The 25,458-nt window shown below is 47.8% G+C and overlaps 1 protein-coding gene across 35 annotated transcripts in view; it reads left to right on the top strand.

The window, feature by feature from the left end:
* The first annotated feature begins 16,248 nt into the window (after positions 1–16,248).
* Positions 16,249–25,458, top strand: part of CD44 (CD44 molecule (Indian blood group)) — an 87,843-nt gene continuing 78,633 nt past the window's right edge. For 6 of the 35 annotated variants that reach the window (XM_059709676.1, XM_059709672.1, XM_059709675.1 and 3 more), the window contains exon 1: positions 16,252–16,519. In XM_059709676.1, the coding sequence (XP_059565659.1) occupies positions 16,444–16,519 (76 nt within the window). In that variant the 5' untranslated portion in view covers positions 16,252–16,443. Of the gene's footprint in view, positions 16,520–25,458 lie in introns of all 35 variants that reach the window. The other 29 variants (XM_059709673.1, XM_059709670.1, XM_059709677.1 and 26 more) reach the window with 17 other exon arrangements.

Here is a 25,458-nt window from a genome sequence, read left to right as displayed (position 1 = left end):
TTCCCAGTAAGTTTTCTGAGGAAATAATTCGATAGATGACAAAAGTTACATGCATAAAACTCCCATTGGAATGTCTTATACCATGGGGACCAGAAGGGGCAACGTGCATGCACCTCGGCAGCAGGGAAATATTTTAATACATTTTGCTACATCTAATCAATGGAATACTGGACATAATTTTAAAATAGTGATTATTTTGGAGCTTACATTGAAAAATGAGCATTATAGACTACATTACCAGGGGAACAAAACAGAAGAGAAAATGGTGTGTACACCATAAGGGAAACTGTGTACAAAGGAAAAATAGGCTCACATGTGATTAAAAAAATAAAAAGAAAAGACAGCAAATATGCAAAAGCAAAAATAACTTTTAATAACAAGAGGGATCCAGGTAATTTTTTTCATTTTTAGTGTTTAGCCAAGAGTGTTTTCAACATTGCAGAGGCGCCACCTTTTCAATCAAAGCAGACAAGGTCTGCATGGGGCGCCCTGGGCAGGACCACGTGCTTGTACACCAGCTAGATCATTGTTGAGGAGAGGGGTCCCTGGCATCATAGGGGGAGCTTCATGCAGCTCAGCTTCCTCCTGGCCAGCACCTTTTAGCCTGACCTGGAGAAGACTGCAATTCTCCTCTCCTGATCCCAGGCCTCCTGGAGCTTGAGGCAGACATTGAAGTCCTGAGTGCAGGTTCCTATCAGCATCCCCCAGGGGAAGGAAACGGGCTCTGACCTCAGACAGCTTGGATCCCAAAGGTCCACCCAGCCCTCAGCAGGAAGTGTTTTCCAGAACTTGCCCAAGGCCCTGTGACATCACTAAGGTGTGGGTGGAGAAGTCCTTGGGGCAGGTGAAAGTGTCCACACCATAAAGCTTCCCGGAGGAAATGACATGCAAATGAGGAAAGGGAAGGACAGAGAGAAACAAATGCTGAGGTGTGGGTGACAAGATAGAAAAAGGCAGTCTTATGAGCCAGTTTTCTCCATCCTCGAGGCCCTCATTGCAGTGGAAGGAATAAAGGCTTTGGCATGAGACCAGGTTCCATCTCTGGCTGTGCTGGTTCCTTGCTGTGTGACTGTGGGTAAGCCACTTAGCCTCTCTGATCCTCAGATACTTTATCTTGAAGTGGCCACATCACACAAAATTCCGCAAATATCCCCAGAAGCCTTTCTCCCAGTGCCTCCCAATACTAGTAACATAGATGTCTCCTTTGTTGTCCCCCCTTTCTCTCTCCCTAGAGACGAACTCTCCTTAACCACCGAGACAGCAAAACATATCCTGTACCCTCCACGCCCACCCCACGGGATAGCTCCCTGTCAGTCTCTCTTTCCAACAGGACAAGCCTGTCACTGCTTCCGAGTGAAGGGACAGCTGTGACACAGGGCTGTCCTGATGCGGCACCCCACAGCCACCCTACTTCTCAGAGGGAGACTTTCCAGAATGCGTGCGATGAGAGGGGAAACACACAAGGGACCCGAAACAGACTGCGAGGGGCTGACACTCTGTGGGTGGGGAAAGAGAAAGGGACAAACCCAGGCCGAGGAGGGGGCAGAGGGCAGACCCAGGTGAAGGAAAGACAGTGAAGTTTTAAAAGGGGCATCAAGTGTGGCTGGTGGGAGGAGAAGTCAGTCAAGAGTAGAAATGAAGTGGGGAGAGGTGGAGTGACGCGGAGGTGAACCAGAAAGAAAGGGAAACACGTCAATGTAAAAGAGGAAAGAAAGAATGGGAGTGAGAAAGATGAAAAGTCCCTGAGACATTGATAGGACTCCCATCCTTCTCTGCGTCCTGCAGACCTCATCCACCCACGCCCAGCACAGGAACCGCTGAGGGGAGCTGGCCCCGGTCCCTGGACATGGGGCTGTTTGTCCACAAGATGAGGCGATGGAAAAGGCCATTGCTAGTTGTCAGTGGAGATGCATGACCACTGTCCTGGGGAGGGGCTCCCCTACCCCACAAGGCTAGGCCACAATAAAAAAAGCTTTCCATCCATGAGCAAGGGCAAGCCATGACTTCCACGGTGCCAATCATCATTGACATAGCCCCATCTGGACGGAGGGGGGCAGGGCTTGCTCCTGAGAAGGCCAGATTAGGTGCAACTGGAACAAATATGTCTTTGGTACACATACCCTCGCTCTCTTGGGTTTTCCCTCTGGTTTTTCCTGAGTAATCAGAGTTCTTATGCCCTTGCCAAACGTGCTAGTGAGAAATGCTCTTCTAAATTCACTGACCCAGCCCTGGCCGGTGTGCCTCAATTGGCTGAGCATTGTCCTATGCACCGAAGGGTTGTTCGTTAGATTCCTTGTCGGGGCACATGCCTGGGTTGTGGGTTCAGTCCCCAGTTGGGGTGCATAGGGGAGGCAGCCGATTGATGCTTCTCTCTCACATCCATCTGTTCCCCTCTCTCTCCCCCTCCCTCTCTCTCTCTCTCCCCCTCTCCCTTTCCCCCTTTCTTTCGCTCCCTCTCCCTCTCCCTCTCCCTCTCCCTCTCCCTCTCCCTCTCCCTCTCCCTGACTCTAAAGTCAATAAAAACATATTTTTAAAAATAAATTAATGAACTGACCCAGTGGCTAAAGTGACTGATAAGGCAGATGGTAAAGGCTGGGGCATCAGCTGGCTGACAGAAGAGGACTGACAGGGCCTCCTCTGAAAGCCACATGGGGGCCCCGCCTCTTGCTCCGCAGGTTTGCCACCCTCCCTCCCCACCACTTTTCAGGGGCCACCTGAGCGGGCCACTCACAGCGCTTGTAAGACTGGGGCCAGATCCCCATAGGCCCCTTGTCCCACAGAACCGGCGAGGATGGGCGGGATTTCCTCTCCATTTCTGTGGCACGGTCACCCAGCCTGCGGTGGAGGCAGCCCTCAGGACAGGGCGGTTCCCTAGAGATGACATCAGAGCCACTTAGCAAGTGTGTGTGTGTGTGTGTGTGTGTGTGTGTGTGTGTGTGCAAGTGAATACACCAGTTATGTTTACTGTGTCCTAAAATGTTTTTTAAATGAGATTATTGTTTGATTCATACACACACACACACACACACACACACATATATATACACTAACCTCTAGCGGTGAAAACTTAAAATCACCAATAATGTAATAATACTATTGTGGTCATGTTATTTTAAAGAGACCTTATATTTTAGAGATAACATTGACATATTTGCAGATTAAAAGATATGACGTCTGGGATTTGTTACAAAACAATCCGGTGGCGAGGAAGGAAGTAGGAGGGGCAGACAGATGACATGGGCCGAGTTGCCAACTGCTGAAGTTGGGTGATGGGTACATGGGAATTTATACTTTTGTCACTACCTGTATGTCTGTATTTATGGTTAACAGGTTCATAATTAAAAGTGCTTAAAGATGTTTATCTTCCTTTTGTGCCATATGTCTCCTACCATTCACTTACTTAGGAAAAAAATTCACCAAGAATCCCATCTCATATTCTTCCAGTAGTTTTTTTTAATAGTAATTTTTGAATTGCAGTTTACATTTCATATTATTTTGTTGTAGTTTCAGGTGAACCGCATGGTGGTCAGACAATCCTATACGTTACATGGTGATCCCCTGATATTTCCAGTACCCACCTGGCTCCATAAATAGTTATTACATTATTGACTATATTCCCTGTGCTGTGCTTTACATCCCCATGACTATTTTGTAACTACCCATTGGTACTTCTTCATCCCTTCACCATTTTTACCCAGCCGCCACTAGCCTGCTCCTCTCTGGCAATCATCAATCTTACCTCTGTATCTGTAAGACTGTTTCAATTTTGTTTGTTTTATTTGTTCTTTAGATTCCACATACAGTGAAATCATATGGCATTTGTCTTTCTCAGTCTGATTTATTTCACTTAGCATCATCCCCTCTAGGTACATCCATGCTGTGACAAATGGTAAAATTTCATTCTTTTCCGTTACAGAGTAGTATTCCATTATGCAAATGTACAACAGCTTTTTCATCCACTCATCTATTGATGGACACGTGGGCTGCTTTCACATTTTGGCTTTTGTAAATATTGCTGCAATGAACATAAGGATGCACATATTCTTCCAAATTTTGTTTGTTTGTTTGTTTTTCAGATATATACCCAGAAGTGGAATTGCTGAGTCATAAGGCAGTTCCGTTTTTAATTTTTTGAGGAACCTCCATACTGTTTTTCCACAGTGGTTGCACCAATCTGCATTCCCACCAACAGTGCATGAGGGTTCCCTTTTCTCCACATCCTTGCCAGTACTTGTTGTTTGTTGATGATAGCTATTCTGACAGGTGTGTGGTATCTCTTTGTGGTTTTAATTTGCATTTCTCTGATGATTAGTGAGGTTGAGCATCTTTTCATATGTCTATTGGACATCTGTATGTCCTCTTTCTTCCAGTCCTTCTTCTATACTTAGATATACATAGAGATAAATTGTACTGTATTGGGACTTGTCATAATATGTTGAAAATAAGACCTTGCTTATTTGATCAAATATTAAAATTGTGCACACTCTATTTGAGGGATTTCAAAATTATGTTTTGTGTTAATTTTTTGAGAAATTTCTAAAAACAAAAAAAGGAGGGGATGTCTATAGTCAAATAATTTGGAGGAAAACTGCATACCAGGCTCTCTCTCTTATAATGAATATTAGCATTGGATTATATACCATTGGAGACTAGGGACTACAGGGCATGTTCATCACCGATCCACAGGGCTAAGCACAGAGCCTGGCACTAGCAAAACATTCAACAAATGGCTGATGGGTAAAGTCTTTCTTTAAAAAAATAATAACTATAATTTCTGGACCCTACTGTACTCCAAATTCTGTTAAGCTAAATAGATATATAATTACTTTCATTTTCACAATAATTATAGAAAGCATTAAATGAAGAACTTAAGCTCCAGGAATTGAGTTAATTTCCCATGGTTACACAGCAAATAAATAATGCTCTTTAGCACCATATAATATTATATCTAAAATTATAACTATAAAGAGCCAGATAAGTGCAAAGAGCCCATTTCGGAATGGGGAATGGGGGTGGATCATGGAAAGAGGTCTTGAGGTGAGGAGGATTGAGCTAGAGGGCGACCTTCTAACAAAACTATCCATCAAGATCTCACTCAGAGATTCTTCCTTCGAGAGCAGTGGTTCTCAAACTTGGCTGCACATTAGAATCACATGGGAATCTTTTTAAAATCCTGATTTCTGGGCCTCATCCTCTGGAAATTCTGTTTCTTTGTTACTAATGTTGTGGCCCCACCCCATAACAAAGAAACAGAATTTCCGGAGAATGAGGCCCAGAAATCAGGATTTTTAAAAGATTCCCAGGTGATTCTAATGTGCAGCCAAGGTTGAGAACCACTGTTCTAGAGCCTCTCTGAAGTACACCAGTCTCCCTCACTACTCTTTGAACTCCTTCATTATTTACTACTCATCCAGCTCATTATAAACTGCTTTGGAGGGTCACTGGACTTTCTCTAAAGTTGACTTATATGCTACATTTTTATTGCTTACTTATATTAGGTTCTTCTCTATCTTTAGGCACATTCAGGTAATGGAGAATTACCCTTCCCCAGCCTCTTTGCAATTTGATGGGGTCATGTGACTAGTTCTAGCCAGCGTGTTGTGAACAGAAATGGCATATATTCTATCTGAGCCAAAGCATTTAATCACTGGTATGAGGTCTACTGTTCTCTTTCCCTTTTATCAGCGATTGTGTTAGAATGGAGGTGCCATAAAATCAAAACACCCAGAATCACCAAGCTACTGCATAGAAGGCAGCTGCTTTGAGGAACTGACTGGCCTCACAGCAGACTTAGCATGGCAAGAAGTCGCCTGGGTGATTGTGTCAAACCGCTGAGATTTTGGTGATGTTGTTACTGCAGCACTACCCGGACTATTCTGGCTAATACAACTTAATATTTCATCCTGATCAGAGATGGCAAATATTGATTATTCATGTTATCATTGCTCCATCCCACAGATGTGATATTACTATTAACCCATCACTGAACTCCTACCACTTGATCTGTAAGGTCTCAGAATCTGTCTCATCACAGTGCCCTTAGCAGTCACAACTGAGTAAGTGGAGCTGAAAAATAAGGGGAACCCCACCAAAATCGGTGCACTGCAAACAGCATAAAATCCAAACTTCTTACCGTGGACTGCAAGGCCACACAAGGGCTGGACCTCACCGTCCTCTACCATCTCATTTCCTACCACTGACTTTCTCTTTCACTCTGATCCAGCCACACTGGCCTTTTCTGTTCCTCAAACAAACCAGGACCATTCCTACCTCAAGTCTTTACATTTGCTGTGACCATTTGTGGTGTTTTTTTTTTTGCAAACCTTTCTCTCATATTTTTGCAAGTTTGGCTCAAAAGTCACTTCTTCAGACAGACTTTTCTGTCCACCCTGTTCAAGTTACCCTGCACCCTCCCCTCACCTCCTCAATGATCATAAAATATGGCTGTTTCTTTTCTTTTTTCTTTCTTTTTTTTTCCTGTTGCATTCCTAGTATTTAGAGTAATACCTGGAGCAGACAGGTGTTATTAAATATTTCTGGAACTAATGAAGGCAACTCATCTACCAACACTCATCTAGACCATAATCTTTTGAAGACAGAAGGCAGGTCCAGGTTCTCTATGGCTTTTCTTTGATGCCTAGTCCATGTAGTGCATACAACAGGTGCCTACTAAATTCCTGACTGATGGTTAGAAGACTTTTACTTCCCTTCACGTCATACTGGATTCCTGCCTGTGCCTTTTGTACTTCCTCACCTCTCATATGCTTTCTCTAGTTATGTCTTTCTCATCTTTCTCTCTCCTTTCCCCTCCCGTATCACATCCTCTCCTAATTAAGTTCCGTGTGAGTCTCTTTCTTACCCACCCAATGCCTTCTAAAGCCAAAATCTCCTGTGGTTGAGGAACAGTATCCAGCAATAGAATGGGTTCTGGCCTGGCCTCACATCCAAGGTCAGCACCCATTCCCTTCCCTACAGGAGTTGATGGCAAGCCCTGTCAAAACTTGGCGGCAACATCATGCCTGTACACTGGAGCCCAGAAGTTGTGCCCTTTGGGTGTTTGTGAGAGAAGCAGCTGTTACGATTTGCCAGCTGAATGGGTTTGCCTTTGAAATAGGCTGTAAGGCATGTTCTGACAAAAAGGGGCTTTCTGGAGAGGTCCTGGAAAGACAAGACTCAGAACACCTGCCACTCATTTGGAATGCCATGCAACTGTGGGCAATCATCAGAGATGTCTAGATTCTTAACAGTGAAGGAGAAATAATTGCATCCTTTAGGTATAATTAGATAATATGAGGGAGGGGTTGTAGAAGAGGTCAGGTGGTTTTAAGAGAATGGAACTTGGAACCAGAAGACCTGAGATTTAGAGTCAGAAGTCTGAATTCAAGACCCAAATATAGGTACATCCCCCATTCATTTGAGCCTCTGTTTACTGTAAAACAGAGTGATGCCCTCATATGTCCATCAAGTCTTGTTTGTTGCAACAGAAACCAGTTTAAGCTACCACAAGGAGAACAAAAAGGATTTACTGAAGTCCATCAGGGTGCATCACAGAAATCAGGGACAAGAATAGAGTCAGGGGTCAAGAATGGAAAAAAGTGTTAGAACTCAAGTTTTTCTGCTTTTCTCCGAGCTTCTGCCTTATTATTCTTTCTCCAGTTTCTCCATACACATGAAGGTATATATCTACCCCATAGCTTCCAAATTTGTCTTACATATTCAGCCACACTCTAACCCCAAATTTTTTAAAGACTCTGATTGGCCCAACTTGCATCAGCTGTCCAGAGAAGGATCTACAATATACGGGCTGGACCAGCAATTCAGAAATTGCAGAGGAATAAGCACTATTCTGTTTATAGCACCTGAAAGTTTCAGGTCACGTAGCTATCTCACAATGGTATAAGGAATGAAGGCACAGTCCTATGCAAACCTAAATTTTTCTAGTAAGTATTCAAGGTCTAAGTCTATACATTTAAAGTTGCCTTATTTTAGGAACCTAATTTTTCATTGACAATAAATATTCCCCACCCTCTACCTTAACAACTTTCTCTCTATCTCCTCAACTCTAACAAAAGCTTCCAAAGGAGATCTTTCTTCTGAAAAGAAACTAACTGGAATAAAATTCAGTAAAAACTAAGACACCACTGAGTTAGCATTTGTGTTAGATTAAGAATCAGGACAGGCTCAGAATTTTCTATTTCTACATCTCTTAATAGCAAGAAAGGTTTCCTTTAAGTAAAAAAAAAAAAAAAAAAAAAAGATGTGCCCCTGGGTAAGTCACCTCGCCTTCCTAGGCCTCAATTTCCATATCTGTAAAATGGGAATGAACTTTTCATGGGGTTGTTGTGACTATTAAATGTCATTAGGTTTGACCTGTACTGAGTACTGGTGGTTATGTTAGTAGCAGTGGTGAAGTGGTGATGATTAATTATCACAGAATCAAGAGTGTTACATTTTTCTCAGCACCTAACAATCACATACTGAATGAAAAAAAAGAGAACAAGAAATTTTCAGACAACCCCAAGGATATTAGTCACCATGTACAGGAGTGAACAAAAATAGGTTTACAGTTATGAATATATCAAACAGAGTTTATGCTTATATTATTATGTATTAATTACTGTATTATTTATCATACGAACAACTGAAGCCTACTTTTGCCCACCCCTGTATATATTAACCATGGATGTGACCAACACAAATTATGCTTAAATATTCATTATGCAGATCCCTTAAAATCCTTCCAAAAGGAATTTAACTAACAATTTGTTTGGAGAGGCGACAAGATGAGTAAATTAGAATTTTAGTTACTACATGTACTTAAAAGGAATAAAATTACATCTCTTTTAAATAATAGTGCAGGGAGGGGTTGTAGAAGAGGTCAGGTGGTTTTAAGAGAATGGAACTTGGAACCAGAAGACCTGAGATTTAGAGTCAGAAGTCTGAATTCAAGACCCTAATATAGGTACATCCCCCATTCATTTGAGCCTCTGTTTACTGTAAAACAGAGTGATGCCCTCATATGTCCATCAAGTCTTGTTTGTTGCAACAGAAACCAGTTTAAGCTACCACAAGGAGAACAAAAAGGGTTTACTGAAGGCCATCGGGGTGCATCACAGAAATCAGGGACAAGAATGGAGTCAGGGGTCAAGAGTGGAAAAAAGGTCCCGTCTGGATTTCAGTCAAGGGCACAGGCCAGGATGGCTGGCTTGATCCCCGGTAGGGGGCATGCAGGAGGCAACCAATCCGTGATTCTCTCTCATCATTGATGTTTCTATCTCTCTCTCCCTCTCCCTTCCTCTCTGAAATCAATAAAAATATATTTAAAAATAAATAAATAAATAAAATCTCACACAATATACTCTTTCATTTGTCTTCCTCCCAATTAGCTTGCTACATAAAGTCACACATGATTAATTCAAATTTTCTCTTCAAAAAAAATCACATTTCTGTATTAGTTACTCTCTACTTGTGGGATCAGGTCCCGTTGGCATACTATTTTAACATCCGAAAGTCTGCGTAAACCCGTTTTGCAACGGACACATCTAGAATCTAGGGGCGCCTTGTCCCCTTGGAATTCCCAGGGTGCAGCAGTCACACCGACTGCTTTCTTTGCCATAATTTGAAAGCCTTACTAATTCTAAGGCTTCCCCACTCCATAATCACAGTTGGCCAGCTTGAGATTAATTAGTCATTCAACGTCATTTACCATGAAGATTGCTTACCAGATTACTGGTTTAGACGTTACTAATAATTAGTTCCCGAGAACTTTTCCACCACTGCTCATTTGCATACGTAGAATCACACTGTGAGAGTGAACAGAGAATGGATTTTTTCTTTAAGTTAAAGTTTAACTGGAATGGCACTTTTCTCTTTACCATTTTGCTCCTCTGGGACACAGAATTGAATGCTGTCCCTTTAAAAGAGTCCAGTGGCCTTCTATGTTTATAATTCTCAAATCCCATGGTTCAGGCTCCACACACTCCTGCTCACATTTGGTTTAGATTTGACTTTTCTTTGCTGGAGAAGAATAAGATTTATTACCAGACAGAAGCCAGCAAGCCCCAATATTTAGAAAAAAAATAAATAAACAAACACTAGTCTGCCAGCGTGAACCAGGCTGTGGCTCTCCTGCGTCTTCTAAAAGACGTCACCCAGCTATGACACTGCTGCGTGCATTTGTCTAGAAAGTGTCCAGGTGTCTGAATGCTTCTACCTGTTGGCTCATAGGATTCCCGAAGTCCCCCTCTAAAATGTGTTGGGAGGAAAAGGAACAAGAGTCATTTATGTAACGTGTGCTTACTGAGCATACTACATATGCCAGATAGAGAACTGTCAGGCACTGAGGGCTGAATATGGACTAGTGCCTAAGACAGGCTGTAAGATTGGAGTCGCTCAAGGAAATAGGCAGATGCAGCGAGCAAGAGGGGAGTTTATTAGAGGGAATGGGAATGGAGCCCCAACCAGGGATGGTTAGGACTCAGTTTCCCCTCTCGTTGGGGCTGAATTTTATGTGCAAAAACCGCAAGGGGTGGCCCTAGCCATTTGGCTCAGTGGATAGGGCGTTAGCCTGTGGACTGAAAGGTCCAAGTTTCAATTCTGGTCAAGGGCACATGCCCAGGATTTCAGGCTCGATCCCCAGTAGAGGGTGTGCAGGAGGTAGCTGATCAATGATTCTCATCATTGATGTTTCTATCTCTCCCGCTCCCTCTCTGAAATATATATATATATATATATATATATATATATATTAAAGAAAAACACAAGGGCGGAGGCTGGGGGATGTAAGTGTTCTAGTCTGATTAGATGGAGCTGGTTGTCCTTCAGACTGATTAGCGCTGGCCGTGGAGGCTGTGGGCTGTAAGCGGCTGTTGTTATTGTTGACCTGCAGTCTTGCCCTCCGTGCGGCTGCCTGTTGTGCGGGATAGGGTGATCGCTGGCTGTTCTATGAAATAAGGCTGGGGCCACTTTCTCGTTCAGGACTTTCTAGTCCGCCTGAGCCACAGGTCCTTGAGTCCCACGATGAGGCAGGTGCCCCTGTAAAGGTATTGATGCCTTCTTTCACTTCCTACTCATAACGAACTGTGAGGCAGGTCTTCTTAGTCTAATTTGGGGCCTGGGACAACTGAAGCTCCCAGAGGTTAAGTGACTCGAGTAAAGTCACTGGCTGATCGCAGGGACAGTGGTGCTCAGCCGTGGGCTTTCTCGGCTGTTGATTGTGTCCTGGATTCTCTCCAAATACGATCTCCTGTCAGCCCAGATCAATTCAAGCTCTCTCTTTTTCAGTTCCCCACGTGCCATTGAAACAGGAATTTTCAGGGTAAAATAGGACAGGTTTAGGAAATTTTAGAAATTTTGGAAATTAAGGGGACCATGGAGGAAGCACAGGGCTGCAGAGCAGCAGAAGGCATATTTCCATAGAATAGGGGAAGCTGAAAAGCTGCAACAGGTATATTTTCATAGAATGAGGGAGCTGGGAACAGCAAAAGGTCTATATTTACAAAATAAAGAGAAGGAAGCTCTTCATCCAGAAGGAGAGGAAGAAAGCCCAAAGGGAACAGGAAAACAATGGGGAAGGAGGTGGGGGGGAGAACCTCTTTTGTCCCCTGTGAGGTTCAACCTTTGAGCGCAGGAGCTACTATAGTAACCAGTCTAAGGGAATAGTGACTAATCAGAGGGGATATCAAGGCACCAGGATCTGCAGCCTTTATAAGCCATGGGGAAAAGTAACTCAGTGGAACCCTTTCCCCCTTCTCCACGTGGGAGTCCATTCTGTGGGACTCCTTCCTCTCCCCACGTGGGAGTCTGTATTTGTTCTTCAATAAATCTCCACCTTTGCTATACCACTTTCTGTCCGTGGATTCATTCTTCGATTCCGGCGGACAAAGAATCCGGGTTCCAGTCCAAAAATTCCGTTTCACCATGGTTTGGCTTATCTGGTGCAACACCCAACAGGTATTGACTATCTAAAATGTGTTGCTTTAAGGACTGAGTCAGTATGGAGGCTCAGAGAAGAGCATGGGAAAATCTCTGAGCCAGTGGTGTGGGTGGCGTGTCTGGACTAGAAGGAAGATGAGAGAGGAGCTCAGAGAGGTGATCCAGGAGTTCCCTAAGGCCAGCCTGACTCAGTAAGTCACCGGGTCAGCTTGCAATGAGTCAGTTGTGGCGTGGGGGCTAAGGACCGCAGTCCCTCAGCAAACTGTCGGGAAGCGGGCCAGCCGAACAGCCCCCCCCTGGGAGAATGATCCTAATTACAATCCCTAGAATTTGCATGTCCCTCTACAGTTTACAAAGCACTATCCACACGTTTCTTCATTGGCTGACTGCTTCCTGTACACACGCAGAAGGGACCAGGGTTTGAGATGACCTAGTAGTCGTAGTTTTTATATTTGTTTAAAAAGTAAAATCCTTTGTCAAAATGAAATCTCACACAGTAGTCTAGTGTATAAGGTGAATGTGAGTGGACGGGGACAGGGGGAGGGAGGCACAGCCGGTGCTTAATTAAGCCTTTGCTTTGACCTCTGTTTGTTGCTTGAGGGGTCTCCAAGGAACCCCCAAGTTTCAGGAAAGGCAGCAGGACAAACATTGTTTCTAGTGCATATCCACCCTGCTCCACGCCCCTCCTCCAAAGAAGAAAAGCTGAATGCCCTGGAGGTAACACATCCAAGGTGACTCTTGGTCTGGAATTCACCAGGGCTGTTTTCTCACTGTGGTTAATGCCTGAGGATCTACCTGGGAGCCAGTTTGCCCTCCAATTGTTTCAAGAAAATGACCCTGACAACAGCAGAGTCAACTCTCCTACTCCCAACAGCATTTTTGAAAGTGCCTGCTCTTCAGGTGGGGCTCAGAGGCACTTTCAGACAGGCCACCCCTTGAATCATGGGATGCCCGCTGAGTAGTTGGGGAGTAGTAGGTCCAGTGATTTTTTCAGTCCCAAACATTCTCCCTATCAGGATGCAGGCTCTCCCCAACTCAAAAACGAACATTGAACTAGAGTGTGGTTGTTATTAGCTGAATGTTTGTTTGCCTACAAAATTCATCTGTTGAAATCCTAACACTTCTCTGCTCCCCACCAACTGTGATGGTATTAGGAGGTGTGGCCTTTGGGAGGTAATTAGGTCATGTGGATGGAGCCCTTATGAATGGGATTAGTGCCTTTATAAGAAAAGACACACAAGAGATCTTACACCCCCCCGCCCCCCCTTCCTACTTGCCTTCTTCCCTCCATCATGTGAGGTTAGGAGGTGACCATCTGCAAACCAGGAAGAGTGTTCTCACCAGAATCCAACCAGGTTGCACCCTGGTATCAAACTTCCCAGCCTCCTGAACTGTGGGAAAAAAATTTCTGTTAAGTTGCCCAGTCTGTGGTGTTCTATTATTTAGCCTGCAAGGACTAAGATAATGGTGGTGGTTGCACAATTTGTGAATGTACTAAATGCTACTGAACGGTTAAATTGGTAAATTTTATATTATGTGCATTTTAGCACAAACATAACAACAACAATTTAATAATAATAAAACTTACATTGGCACCCTATTTCCAGGGATCAAGTTCAAACTTCCGGGTATAGTTTTGAAACAGGAATTTTCAGGGTAAAGTAGGACAGGTTTAGGAAATTTTAGAAATTTTGGAAATTAAGGGGACCATGGAGGGAGCACAGGGCTGCAGAGCAGCAGAAGGCATATTTCCATAGAATAGGGGAGCTGAAAAGCTGCAACAGGTATATTTCCATAGAATGAGGGAGCTGGGAACAGCAAAAGGTCTATATTTACAAAATAAAGAGAAGGAAGGCCTTCATCCAGAAGGAGAAGAAGAAAGCCCAAAGGGAACAGGAAAACAATGGGGAAGGAGGTGGGGAGAACCTTATGTGTCCCATGTGAGGTTCAACCTCTGAGCCCAGGAGTTACTATAGTAACCAGTCTAAGGGAATAGTGTCCAATCAGAGGAGTTATCAAGGCACCAGGATCTGCAGCCTTTATAAGCCATAGGAAAAAGAACTCAATGGGACCCGTTCCCCCTCCCTACCTGGGAGTCCATTCTGCGGGACTCTTTCCCTCCCCCCACGTGGGAGTTTGTACTTGTTCTTCAATAAATCTCCCCCTTTGCTACACCACTTTCTGTCTGTGGATTCATTAATCGATTCCGGCGGACAAAGAATCTGGGTTCCAGTCCAAAAATTCCATTGCAGTTTACAACCTGGCCCTTGCTTACATCTTAAGCCTCAAGTCTTGCTGTGTGCCTCAAACTCTTCATCTGGTCGAATGTTCAAGTCACTCCACACTGCTCTCCACTGCCTCAACAAGCCATCCCCTTTCATGTCTCCACGTACACTCACAATTTTGCTTTTAGTAATTATAGCAAACACTTATCATAGCGCCGACTATGTGCACATACACATATATGTCTAGTGCTTACTATATGCAAAACTTTTGATTCATTCAGTCTTTAACAATTCCATGAATTATACTGTCATTAACCCCATTTTAGACTTGAGGAAATCCAGGCACTGAAAGGATAATTGACTTGTTCAAGGTCACAGGACTAGTAAGCAACCAAGGCAAGGTGTGAACCCAGGCATTCTGCCTCCTGAATCCTTACTATTGATCACAACAGAGTACTGTCTGTGCATGCTCTGCCCCTGTGGTTCTTCTGGAGACTTCCTTCTCCTTCTTCAAATATCACTTCCACTGTGAAGCCCCCCTTCATATTCCCCAGGAAAGGGTGCAACTCTTTTTTTCTAGGATCGATAGCACTCTGCACACATGTATTGTGTAGTAACAGCTTGCTCATGAGTCTGATTCCCTACCAAGGTGTGAGGTCCCTGAACAAGGGCAGGTCTTATTTCTCCTGATGCCTTTGAGCACTCATTACATATTTGATCAACTACAGATGGCTGAATGCACTTTCTCTCCATTTTTCAAATTCTTTCAATAAATAACAGAATCAGAAGGGGATTACATTCCCTCAGAAACTGTGACATGGCTCCTTCAGGGTCTGGCCGCCGTCACTGATAACCACTGTAATTTTCTGGGTATCTCACCCACCAGGCAAGACGTCCATTCAGATTTATGTTCAGCAGTCCACACAAACAATAAACACCACTTTTGATTTTCAGGTTTTAAATTACACTATATTAGAGGTAGATATGAAATGATAATGCAAACCTGATTTCTCAAACTCAAAATGCCTCCCTGAAGAATATGACAATCTCCTTCCTTGTTGAGAATTACTGGGTAGGATGGGTGGGGGAAAGTGGATTCACGTTTGCACAGATAGGAGTATAAATTGGAACGCGAAAGTGTGGGTGGATGAGAGAGGATGGATAAAATGATGAGTGGATATGTGGATGATGGATGGACGATGCATGGATACACTGATGAACAGGTATGTAGGTGAACGGATAGAGAAGAGGATAGATCGTGTATAGATGGATACAGGTTTATGAAGAAATGTGGGGGAGGAAAGTATGGAAAGATGAATGAGAAGTTGTATGGGAGAGCAGTTGGATAAATGGAGGGACAGCAGCATGGATGGGCGTGTGGGCCCTGAAGGGATGTAAGGAAAGATGGGTAGATGGATGAATGGGTGGATAGAAGAATGTCCCAGGGGATGGGCAAGAGTGTGGGTGAACGGATGCATGAATGGTGGATGAATCCAGCCTGAGACTGAGGATACACATGGGTTAGTGGAGCCAATTGCTAGTCCAATGGCTGACCATCATCTTCCTCTGAACAGCAAAGCTCCTGAGCCAGGTGGACCTGGCTGCTCTTTCAAGGGAAGAAGTGTGAGCTCTTCCTCTCTCCGCTGGGAAGAGCCACAGCTCCCCACCCCTCCTTCCCACGGTGGGCGGGGAAGCGCCACGGTCCCAGCTCCCTTCCCAGCTGCCTGCGAAACCCAGAGAGAAGCGTCCCCCACCAGATTCAGACAGAAACTTAGCTGAGAGCAGAGGCCAGGTGCTGAGCCCAGTGGGGCGAGGTTTCAGGACTCAGTCATCTTCCTTCCTGAGGCTCCCGTCCAGCCAGGGGCCGGGCGGGCGGGAGAAGAAAGCCCGCGCGTCCCGGAGCTCCCCGGCCCCCCCGCTGCCCTCCGGGCGCCCGCCCGGGAAACCCCGATTGACGATCTCCTTAGCTCACGGCGAGGGCGCCCGGGGCCGGCGCAGAGGAGGGCTGGTACGTTTTCAAACCTCTGCCGACTGCTTAGTCACAGCCCCCTCGATTGGGTGTGTCCTTCGCTCGCTCCCTCCCTCTTAGGTCACTTTCAACCCTCAAATAAAAACGGCGCCCAACTTCCGAGGCGCCCTCATTGCCCAGCCAGACCCCAGCCTCCGCCAGGTCCGGGCCGCCGTCCTTGCTCAGTTCTCTACGGTTCCCCAGCCCAGCGCCCCGGGACGCTCCAGCCCCGCTCGTTCGCTCGCTCTCCTCCTCCGTCCGCTCCGCTCCGACACCATGAACAAGTTCGGGTGGTGCGCCGTGTGGGGACTCTGCCTCTTGCAGCTGAGCCTGGCGCAGATCGGTAAGATCGGTGAGTGCCTGCCGCCCGGGCAGCGGGAGGGAGTGACAGGAGGGGGTCTGGACTGACCCGGCAGCCGCGCAGCCTGGGCTGACCCTCGGGACCGGAGCCAAAGCGGGTGCTGCAGCTCGGATTTGGTTAAGGAGGGCTAGGATTTGCGCTGAGCTGTCGGAGAGCTTGCTGGTTGGAAGCACCGCTTTGTGGGCAGGAAAAGAGCGAAGAAAGTTTGCCGGGAGGCTGCCGGCGGGCGCGCAGTTTTGGGCGAGGTCGCCGGAGCCAGAGCACAAGGCGGAAAGTAACTGTACTCCTGGATGCGCGTGCGGGTGTCTGCGCTCACAGGCTCCTGTCCCAAAGGCGCTGGAGCCCGGCCGGGCTGTCGGGCTGTGGCGGGGCCAGGGCAGGGCTGGGCAGGGCTGGGCAGGGCAGGGGCTGTGAGCCCGGTGGCCACAGAGCTGGGCACGGTTGCATGAATGAGAACTGGTGGCCATGAGCTTCCCGGGAAGGGGCCCTGGCTTCTTGCGCCTGCCCATTGCGCCTGGCTTTCAAAGCTCTTACAGTTGGCTCCAGTCAGGGACTGTCTCAGCGCTAGTGGGAGCTGGAACCAGCCCTGCGGGGGAGCTCCTGGGTCTCCACGAGGTGCCAGCCAGGGCCAGGGAGGGTGAGTCGGCAGGCAAGGCCATGACTGGGCCAGCTGCTCAGCCCTTGTCAACTCCTGCTTCTGCCAATCAGTTAGGGGAAATCCAGACAGTAATGAGGCGAATATTTCCTGCCTGGCAGCCCTGGAGGAGGGCCGGGAGCCTGGGCACCAGGAGCTGGGGCCGCCAGGGTCCCATCGCGCCCGGGTCTGTGGTTGTGGAGGGGTGGCTGTGTGTGAGGTATTCTGGCCAAGCTGAGTTCCAGGTGTTTCTTGCCTTTTCTATATACGTACAGATAATTACATGGCTGATTTGCTTATCGCTAGGAAAATTAATTTTCCTTTTAAGACGTGCCAGCTGGGTCATTAAGACAGCTCAGCCTATGGTTAATTCTACCCAGCAAGTATTTATTATACCCAGCTCTGGGGGTACCAAGAAAGTAAAAGACACAGTCCTAGCTGGGTACTTCAGACTATGGAGAAGTGGGGATCTCCAAGTTAGATTCCTGAGCTGGAAATAATAGGAATTCGAATAGGAATGACAGCGCTAGCAAGCGTTTATTGCACACTTTCGCTACCCCGGAACGGTGCTAAATTCTTTACGTGTGTTAGGTCATTTTGCCCTCATGCCGGCCCAGTGAGAAGTGGCCTGTTATTAGCCTGTTTCATGGGTGGGGGTGGGGGGTTTTACAAATGGAGGTGAAATGACTTGCACGTGTCACACAGCCAGAGGGTTGGTATGATGTGAGCCCAGGCCCCCTAGCCTGTGCTTGGGCAGAATATGTAGACTCTATGTACGGCGTGGACAAAATCAAAAAGGGATTCGGGGAAAGCAGGGTCGTGGTGAGCCAAAGGCCTTAGCAGGGGCTGAGCCTGGAGAGCCAAAGAGCCCTTGGAAGTCAGACGTGCTTGGGATGGGAGAGAAGAGGGAAACTTGGGTGCAGGAAGAGCCCTGGGCCTGGCCTCAGGGACGAGGGGCCTCTGGGGAAGTTTACTTGTATGTTACCTTCCTGTGACATCTTCTGCTTTGTTTCTGAGAATTCGGGCTCCTGCCAATCTGTCTGCCTGATTCTTTGAAAGGACCCCCCTCCCCAAACATTGGGCGCTGTCCTGACCCTTGAGGTTCTCCCAGAGACCAGCAGGCTCACTCCTGCACCCTTCTCCCCCATTTTTGTGGTCCCTTTGGGCAGCATCATTTGGAGGAAGCACAGAAAGTGCCAGTAGCAATAGCTACCCGACCCTGGCTTCCATGTGCTTGGAAGGTTGTCTGGGGGGAACTAAGACTTGGAAAGGAGAGAGACGTGACTTATCCGTGGGCTCAGGCTGGGAGGGAGAGAGCAGAAGCAGAAAGAGGAGGGGGAAGGAAAGGCACTGTTGTTGCCCATTGCGGGGGAGGGGGGGCCTCCAGAAGACAAAGAGGAAACTTTGAAAGGGGCAGGGCTTTGGGGAGGAAGAAAGGTCCAACCTCAGTATTGCAAAGCAAAAAGTAGAGGAATGGCTAAATGGAGGGAAACAACATTGGACCCAGAGATCCTGAGCTGGAGAACAGATACCTGAACTAGGTGTCATATGTGGGAGGAGGGAAGTATCCTTGGGTCAAGGGCAGGTGGGGTGAGCCCTCGGGCACACATCTATCTCCTCCTCTCGCTGAGGGCCAAAGGCCATTGCTAGGGAATCGCGCCCCTGGCGTTGAGAAAGAGGGGTGCATCTGAGTGCTCTGGGGCTTGGGGCTGGCAGTGCCCTCTGCTGCCTCTGAGCATTAGACTCCCCTCATGGGCATTAGAGCTTCGGCTGTGTTTTCCCAGATGAAGGAGCAAGGCAGCAAAAGCTCCATTGCTGCCGAGGTTAGCATCACTTAATTCAGTTCCTCCCCAGATACACCCTGGACATCTCTTTCCTGCACGGGCAGGGTGCCAGGCGGGCGTGTTCGAGGCTGGCAGCCAGTAGGAAAAGTTTCCATTTTTTTCCCCAAATTGCATCACGTGGGAGGGGATGCTGGGCAGCATGAAATTCTTAGTTTCTGACAGCTCCCTTTCATTCATTCAAGAAATATTTCTTGACTCAGAGACGGGACTCCAAGGATCTTTCAGAAAACCCCCTTCTTTTCCCCTAGGAGGAAACAGCCCCTGAAAGAGAGAGGCATGGCTTGCCCTCTCTCAGACAGTGTTAGGGTCTCTGAAATGCCACTATCGACCACTGGCATGAGCCCCACCTCAACCCCCTGCCATGGGCAGGCAGCGTGTGGTCTACTGGTGTTTCATGCCTTCAATAGTGTCTTAACCAGTCATCACAGTTTCTTATTTACTCCACATTTTACCCAGTTTGACTTTAATCTGAGAATAATGAGATGGATAAAGTCTTACCTGAAAGCACCGTGGATGCTCAGTGAGGAGTTTCTGTACTGCCTGGGGCTTTCCGGGCCTCCTGGATCATTGCTGGATCCCTGAGAGTCAGGAGCACCCCAGTTTTAAAAGCCTGACTCTCAGCTAATGCACCATATGCTTCTGCCCAAAGTAGGGGTCATAAGTCCCCAGGAAATACCACTGACTGAGCAACTCTCTGCTGGGCATTCAGCGAGGGGGTAGCACAGCCTCCATACATTTAGCTCCATTTTCTAGAGAAAGACATGGGCCCAGGGAGATGCCACGACTTTGTCGAGGGCACACAGCTACTGAGTGGTGGAGGTGGGGTCCCCTGTTGGCTCACATCCCCCATGTTAGACTCCGATGCCTCAGCTCCTTTGCCCCATCGCCCCCTCCCTGCCCTGCCCCCTGCTCCCCCCCCCCCCACACCCTGCCCCGCTCCGCAGGCTGTGGACGCTTGGCTGCCCTGCCCTGCCCTGGCCTGTCTCCCCTCACTTTGGCCACAGCTGTCAAGAGATACTAACCTAGTTATTTGTTTCTGAAATAAGTCAGGGCCTTATCAGAGTCCAGCCGCCCTTCTAGACATGCTCTCATTGGCAGGCTTGGAGGAAAGGGAGAGGCTGCCTCTTGTCTCTGAGACAAGTTAGGGCAATGCCCTCCACCTGGAAATGAAGGAGGAGGCTCCACAGAGGGAGGCTCTCACGTGGACCTCGTAAGCATTAGATGCAAGACCCAGAAAGCCCCCTCAGCAAACGCTCATTGGAAACCCTGGGGCTTAGCAGGTTTTATGAGCCTCCGGGAGGGAAGGTCTTGAGGACCCGCGATGACAGTTCTCTATGAAAGTCAAAGATCTTGAACTGAAAGCCAGCGTGGAGCCCCAGGTGACACGTGCACACCCAAGTGAGATTTCAGATCAGCCTGTGATATCCAGGCTGGGGTCCCCTGACAGAGGGAGGTGATAGGAAGTAGTCTGTCCTGGCTGGGCTGGAGTTTGCTGGGGCTGGGGCTGGGGCTGGGGCTGGGGCTGGGGCTGGGGCTGGGGCTGGGGTTGGAGCTAGGGCTGGGGCTGGGGCTGGGGTTGGGGCTGGGGCTGAGGCTGAGGCTGGGGCTGGGGCTGGGGCAGGGGCTGGGGCTGGGGCTGGGGCTGGGGCTGGGGTTGGGGCTGGGGCTGAGGCTGAGGCTGGGGCTGGGGCTGGGGCTGGGGCTGGGGCTGGGGCTGGGGCTGGGGTTGGGGCTGGGGCTGGGGTTGGGGCTGGGGCTGAGGCTGAGGCTGGGGCTGGGGCTGGGGTTGGGGCTGGGGCTGGGGCTGGGGCTGGGGCTGGGGTTGGAGCGAGGGCTGGGGCTGGGGCTGGAGTTTGCTGGGGCTGGGGCTGAGGCTGAGGCTGAGGCTGAGGCTGAGGCTGAGGCTGGGGCTGGGGCTGGGGCTGGGGTTGTGTTTCCCCAGCACCTCCGGTTTAGCTGACTCCACCCAGCACCTAAAAGGGAAGTGGCCCTTGTAAAAGGAGTGGAGCAGGTGGCAGATGCTGCCAGACAAAGCACAGGCTCAAAGGGGATCTTTTCTGCCCCAGAGAAATTCTGGGGGTTTGCACAGCAAGAAACTGATGACTCAATTTCCTTTGTGTCGCTGCTTGAATGGGAAGCACAACTGTTCTTTAGAATTACGAGGGTTGGCTGCTGCTTCCTCCCCTACATTTAAACCCCACTTTTCACTCACTCAGGAAGTTGAAATTGTTCCTAAGCGTGTGCTCCCCGTGAGCCGGCCAGCAAGGGTGCGGAAAGCCAGCCCCATTTTCCAGAATAAGGAAGCGGTGCCTTCTGAAGTTCATGGTTGTGGGTGCGGCCTGACATGGCACAGTGAGTGTGTGTGTTCCCGACGTGCCAGGAGAGCTGGGATTTCAAACATGCAAATGCTCTGCCAGCTGATACATAGTGGATACTTTGACTAAATGTTTATATATTTTCTACAAACAAATGCATGGCTTGGTGTGATTACAACTCAAAAACTTTGCAAGACTTTTTGCATAAGTAAATTCACAGCTCCACAACTCCTTAATCCAGTGGTTCTCAACCTTCCTAAACCACGACCCTTTAATACAGTTTCTCATGTTGTGGTGACCCCCAACCATAAAATTATTTTCGTTGCTACTTCATAACTGTAATTTTGCTACTGTTATGAATTGTAATGCAAATATCTGATATGCAGGATGTAGTTTCATTGTTACAAATTGAACATAATTAAAGCATAGTGATTAATCACAAAAACAATATGTAATTATATGTGTGTTTTCCCATGGTCTTAGGCGACCCCTGTGAAAGGGTTCTTTGACCTCCAAAGGGGTCTCGACCCACAGGTTGAGAACCGCTCCTTAATCAGTCTATTTCAGCGGTTCTCAACCTGTGGGTCGCGACCCCTTTGGCGGTCGAACGACCCTTTCACAGGGGTCGCCTAAGACCACCCTGCATATCAGATATTTACATTATGATTCATAACAGTAGCAACATTACAGTTATGAAGTAGCAACAAAAATAATTTTATGGTTGGGGGTCACCACAACATGAGGAACTGTATTTAAAGGGCCAGAAGGTTGAGAACCACTGGTCTAGTTGCTGATGAGGTTGATGTTTGGTTCAGAAACGTGCACTTGCGGGAGAAATGTTAGTATTCCTCTGTTCTCCACTTCTTGATCATCCCAAAATATGAAGTTGCCAGGAAATGCCACATATTTGATTCTTGCTTGCTAAGGTGGACATACACACGTGGGCGGGCCCTTAAGTGTCTATGCATCTGGACACACGTGGGTATTGCTGGGCAACCGTTAAGCATTTGTAAGGTGTCCTGTACGGGCTCCTCAATGTGTTGAGTACGTTTGGCGACTTAAATGTGCGAGACATGGGCCTTGCATCCAAGGACTTTATGGTTCTACGTGTATAGCAGAGTGCAGTCGAGTGACAGCCTGGACACTTTAGAGCAGGGGTCCTCAAACTTTTTAAACAGGGGGCCAGTTCACTGTCCCTCAGACCGTTGGAGGGCCGGACTGTAGTTAAAAAAAAAAAAACTATGAACAAATTCCTATGCACACAGCGGCGGCAAAAACACCCGTCGGGCCGGATGAATGTTTTCGGTGGGCCGCATGTGGCCCGAGGGCCGTAGTTTGAGGACGCCTGCTTTAGAGGATAGGAATGTCATTGCCAAGCAGTGACACAGCAAGCAGGACTGGAGGAATCGATGCCAGAGAGGAGGGGCAATGCAGACAAGATAGGATTTTAATATGCAAAGAGGAGAGGGTGAGAAAGGGGTGTGCATATTTCTGTTACCCTCTTATTAGTCTATCCCCCCCCACCCCCAAGTAAGTTAACTAATTAACTAGCCAAAGTTTTCAACAAACATTCAGGCACTGACTACCCAGTGCACCAGGCAGTTAGGACTGGAGGGGTCAGTGTCAGTGCACCTGGCACTTAGGACTGGAGGGGTCAATGTTGGGAGGGACAGTCCTCGCCTCTGCATAGCTCACAGCCTAGTACAGTGGGGCCTTGACTTACGAGTTTAATTTGTTCCGAGACCAAGCTCATTAAGGAGCTCGTTAAGGAGCTCGTTAACTCAAATTACTCTATCAACTCAATGCAAAAAGTCGGCCGAGAGACAGCTGGTATCTCAAAAAACTCCTTAGTCGGGACACTCGTAAGTCAAGGCCCCACTGTATAGGGTTTCCTGGGTAATGGCTGACTATGCATCTCTGGCTTCCACACGGTAGATTCTGGTTGCGTGCGCCCTCACCCCAGTCGTGACAACAAACAATGCCAAATTAGGGGGTGTTCAGGTTGCCCCACTTTGAGAACCCTTGGTGTAACAGGAGGGCAGCCATCCCAGTAACCTCAGCTCTGACAATGTGGCATCTGGTTTCCATAGGCCCCATTAGTTCACCTTAAAGCTTCACAGCGAAATCACACAGGAAGCCTGTGGAGGCCACGGGGTCCGAGTGACTCTCACACTCCTCAAAGGGGAAAACCCAAACCTGAAATATCTTCTGTTACCCGTCTTCTGCAGTGCTGTGGGAGTCCCCTGACGTGAGGGGTCATTTTCATGCTTCCAGCGCTCGGTGCTGGCCCATAGCTGTTCCTAGTAACTGTTGAACTGATGAACATCTAGAATAGAGAAATAACTCTATCCGTCTCTAGGGTCGGTGCACCTAAGATGCAAATACGTCTATGTTATATGATAACGGTGGCGATGGCTGTCTTGCTCGGGGCAAGCCCAAGGAGGGCGCTTGGCTGGCCAGTTGCCCACCGTGGGGCTCGTGTACTTTCTGCCCAAAGGGGGAGATCACCCATCTGTTTGTGGCTTTGGTGGCTCCTTGCTGGGATGTCTGTCTAAGGACAGGGTTACTATTTCTGAGCCAGGACCGGAGGATGATGACACCAACCCCCACATTTAAGCCTCGAAATAGAGCCCTCCGCCTGAGCCGCCCGCTGAGAGGGCTGCTTATTTTGGAGATGCTCACCTGAGGTTAGACTCTCTGGGTGAGAGGCCACACCCGTCCAGCCCCCATGGCTGCTTCTGGAAGGTGGAGGCAGCTGAAGGAGCAGCAGACCAGCTTCACAGAGGATTCTTGCCTTCTTAGTGGGTCTCCTGCAGCCACTAAACGGGGCAAATCTCAGGGAAGCATGGCATCTGATGGGGAGCCACACTGGCAATGACGACCCAGGCCTCCTCTCCATAGAGCTTGCCAAGTCTGAAGTTGCCCACCACGGGGGCAGGTCCTGCCTACCCTTGGCCTATCTGCCCAGTAAGACTTGGAGACAGGGAGTCAAGCACAGAATGGGGATGGGATGTTGTGGGGGAACAGGACCTCATGGCACCCGATCTCCCCGAGTTTGGGATGCACAGCCTGTCCGGGTGTTTCCTCCTGGGGCAAGTACCCCTCCTAAGCGCAAGTGTGGGCAGACAGGTCCCAGGCGGGTGGAGAGGAGCTGAGCCACCAAGGAGGTGATTTGCAAAACTCAAGCCCCCAAAATCCTCTGAGTCTTCAGCTTTTGAGAGTAAAGGTTCATTGCAAAACTCCAGTGGGGGGGAGAGTGTGTTCACCCAGGTTTCTAATTCTGAGCATTTGCTGTGGTGTCCTTGCCATTCTCCCTTCGTGGTGCCTGAAAGTTCATCTTTCTTCCCCACACCTTGGCCTCAGAGTTAGAGCTCTTGTACCTTTTGCACTTGCTTCTTTGCAGCAAGTTGATGTTTTTAAGAAATCACTGATATTAGTAATAATAGCAAACAGTTGATAGAAAGCTAACCATGGGCCAGCCACCATTCTAATCGTTCCCCTGTACTAACTTGTTTAATATAGTCCTGTATACTAACTTATATTTCTCCATACTAGTATATTCCTGTCTACTAACTTGTTTAATCCTTACACCAACCTTATGAAGGAGTTCTATTATTATCCCTCTTTTACTTATGAGAAAACTGAGGCATAGAGAAATTAACTTGCCCAAGGCTATAGGGCCGGTAAGCGCTAGAGCTGGGATTCAAACCCGGGTGGTCTGGCTAGTGGGTTTCTGCTCTTAGTGACTACATTATTGTGCTCCTCTTAGTATCTCAAGATGTCAGGGTACCCCCAGAGACTCAAATGAGGGTACCTGGTAGCATTCTGGTTGTTTTCATGAGCCCCATTTGGGAATCGGGTGTGGGTAGAGTCCTAATGTCCATAGAGCTGGTTTTGTCCTCCTTTTTACATTCAATTTCAGAGGAGGGGCTTGGGAATTCAAAAATGAAAAAGAAGGCGTAATGGAAATTTCTTCCCATTCATACTCTGAGCGGCTCATTCATTCTGCTCTCTGGATAGAAGTTCTGTTCTCTTCTGTATGATGGGAAGTTGGGGAGGAGGTGGGACTGAAAGGGAGGGTGAACTGAGTTGTTGGCTCATTATCACATCATGACCTGTCATCTGGATGAAAGGAGA

Source organism: Myotis daubentonii, chromosome 9 (assembly GCF_963259705.1).
Source record: "Myotis daubentonii chromosome 9, mMyoDau2.1, whole genome shotgun sequence".
Lineage (NCBI taxonomy): Eukaryota > Metazoa > Chordata > Mammalia > Chiroptera > Vespertilionidae > Myotis > Myotis daubentonii.
The sequence above is the reverse complement of the archived record's forward strand: the minus strand, read 5'-3'. Positions and strand labels throughout refer to the sequence as shown.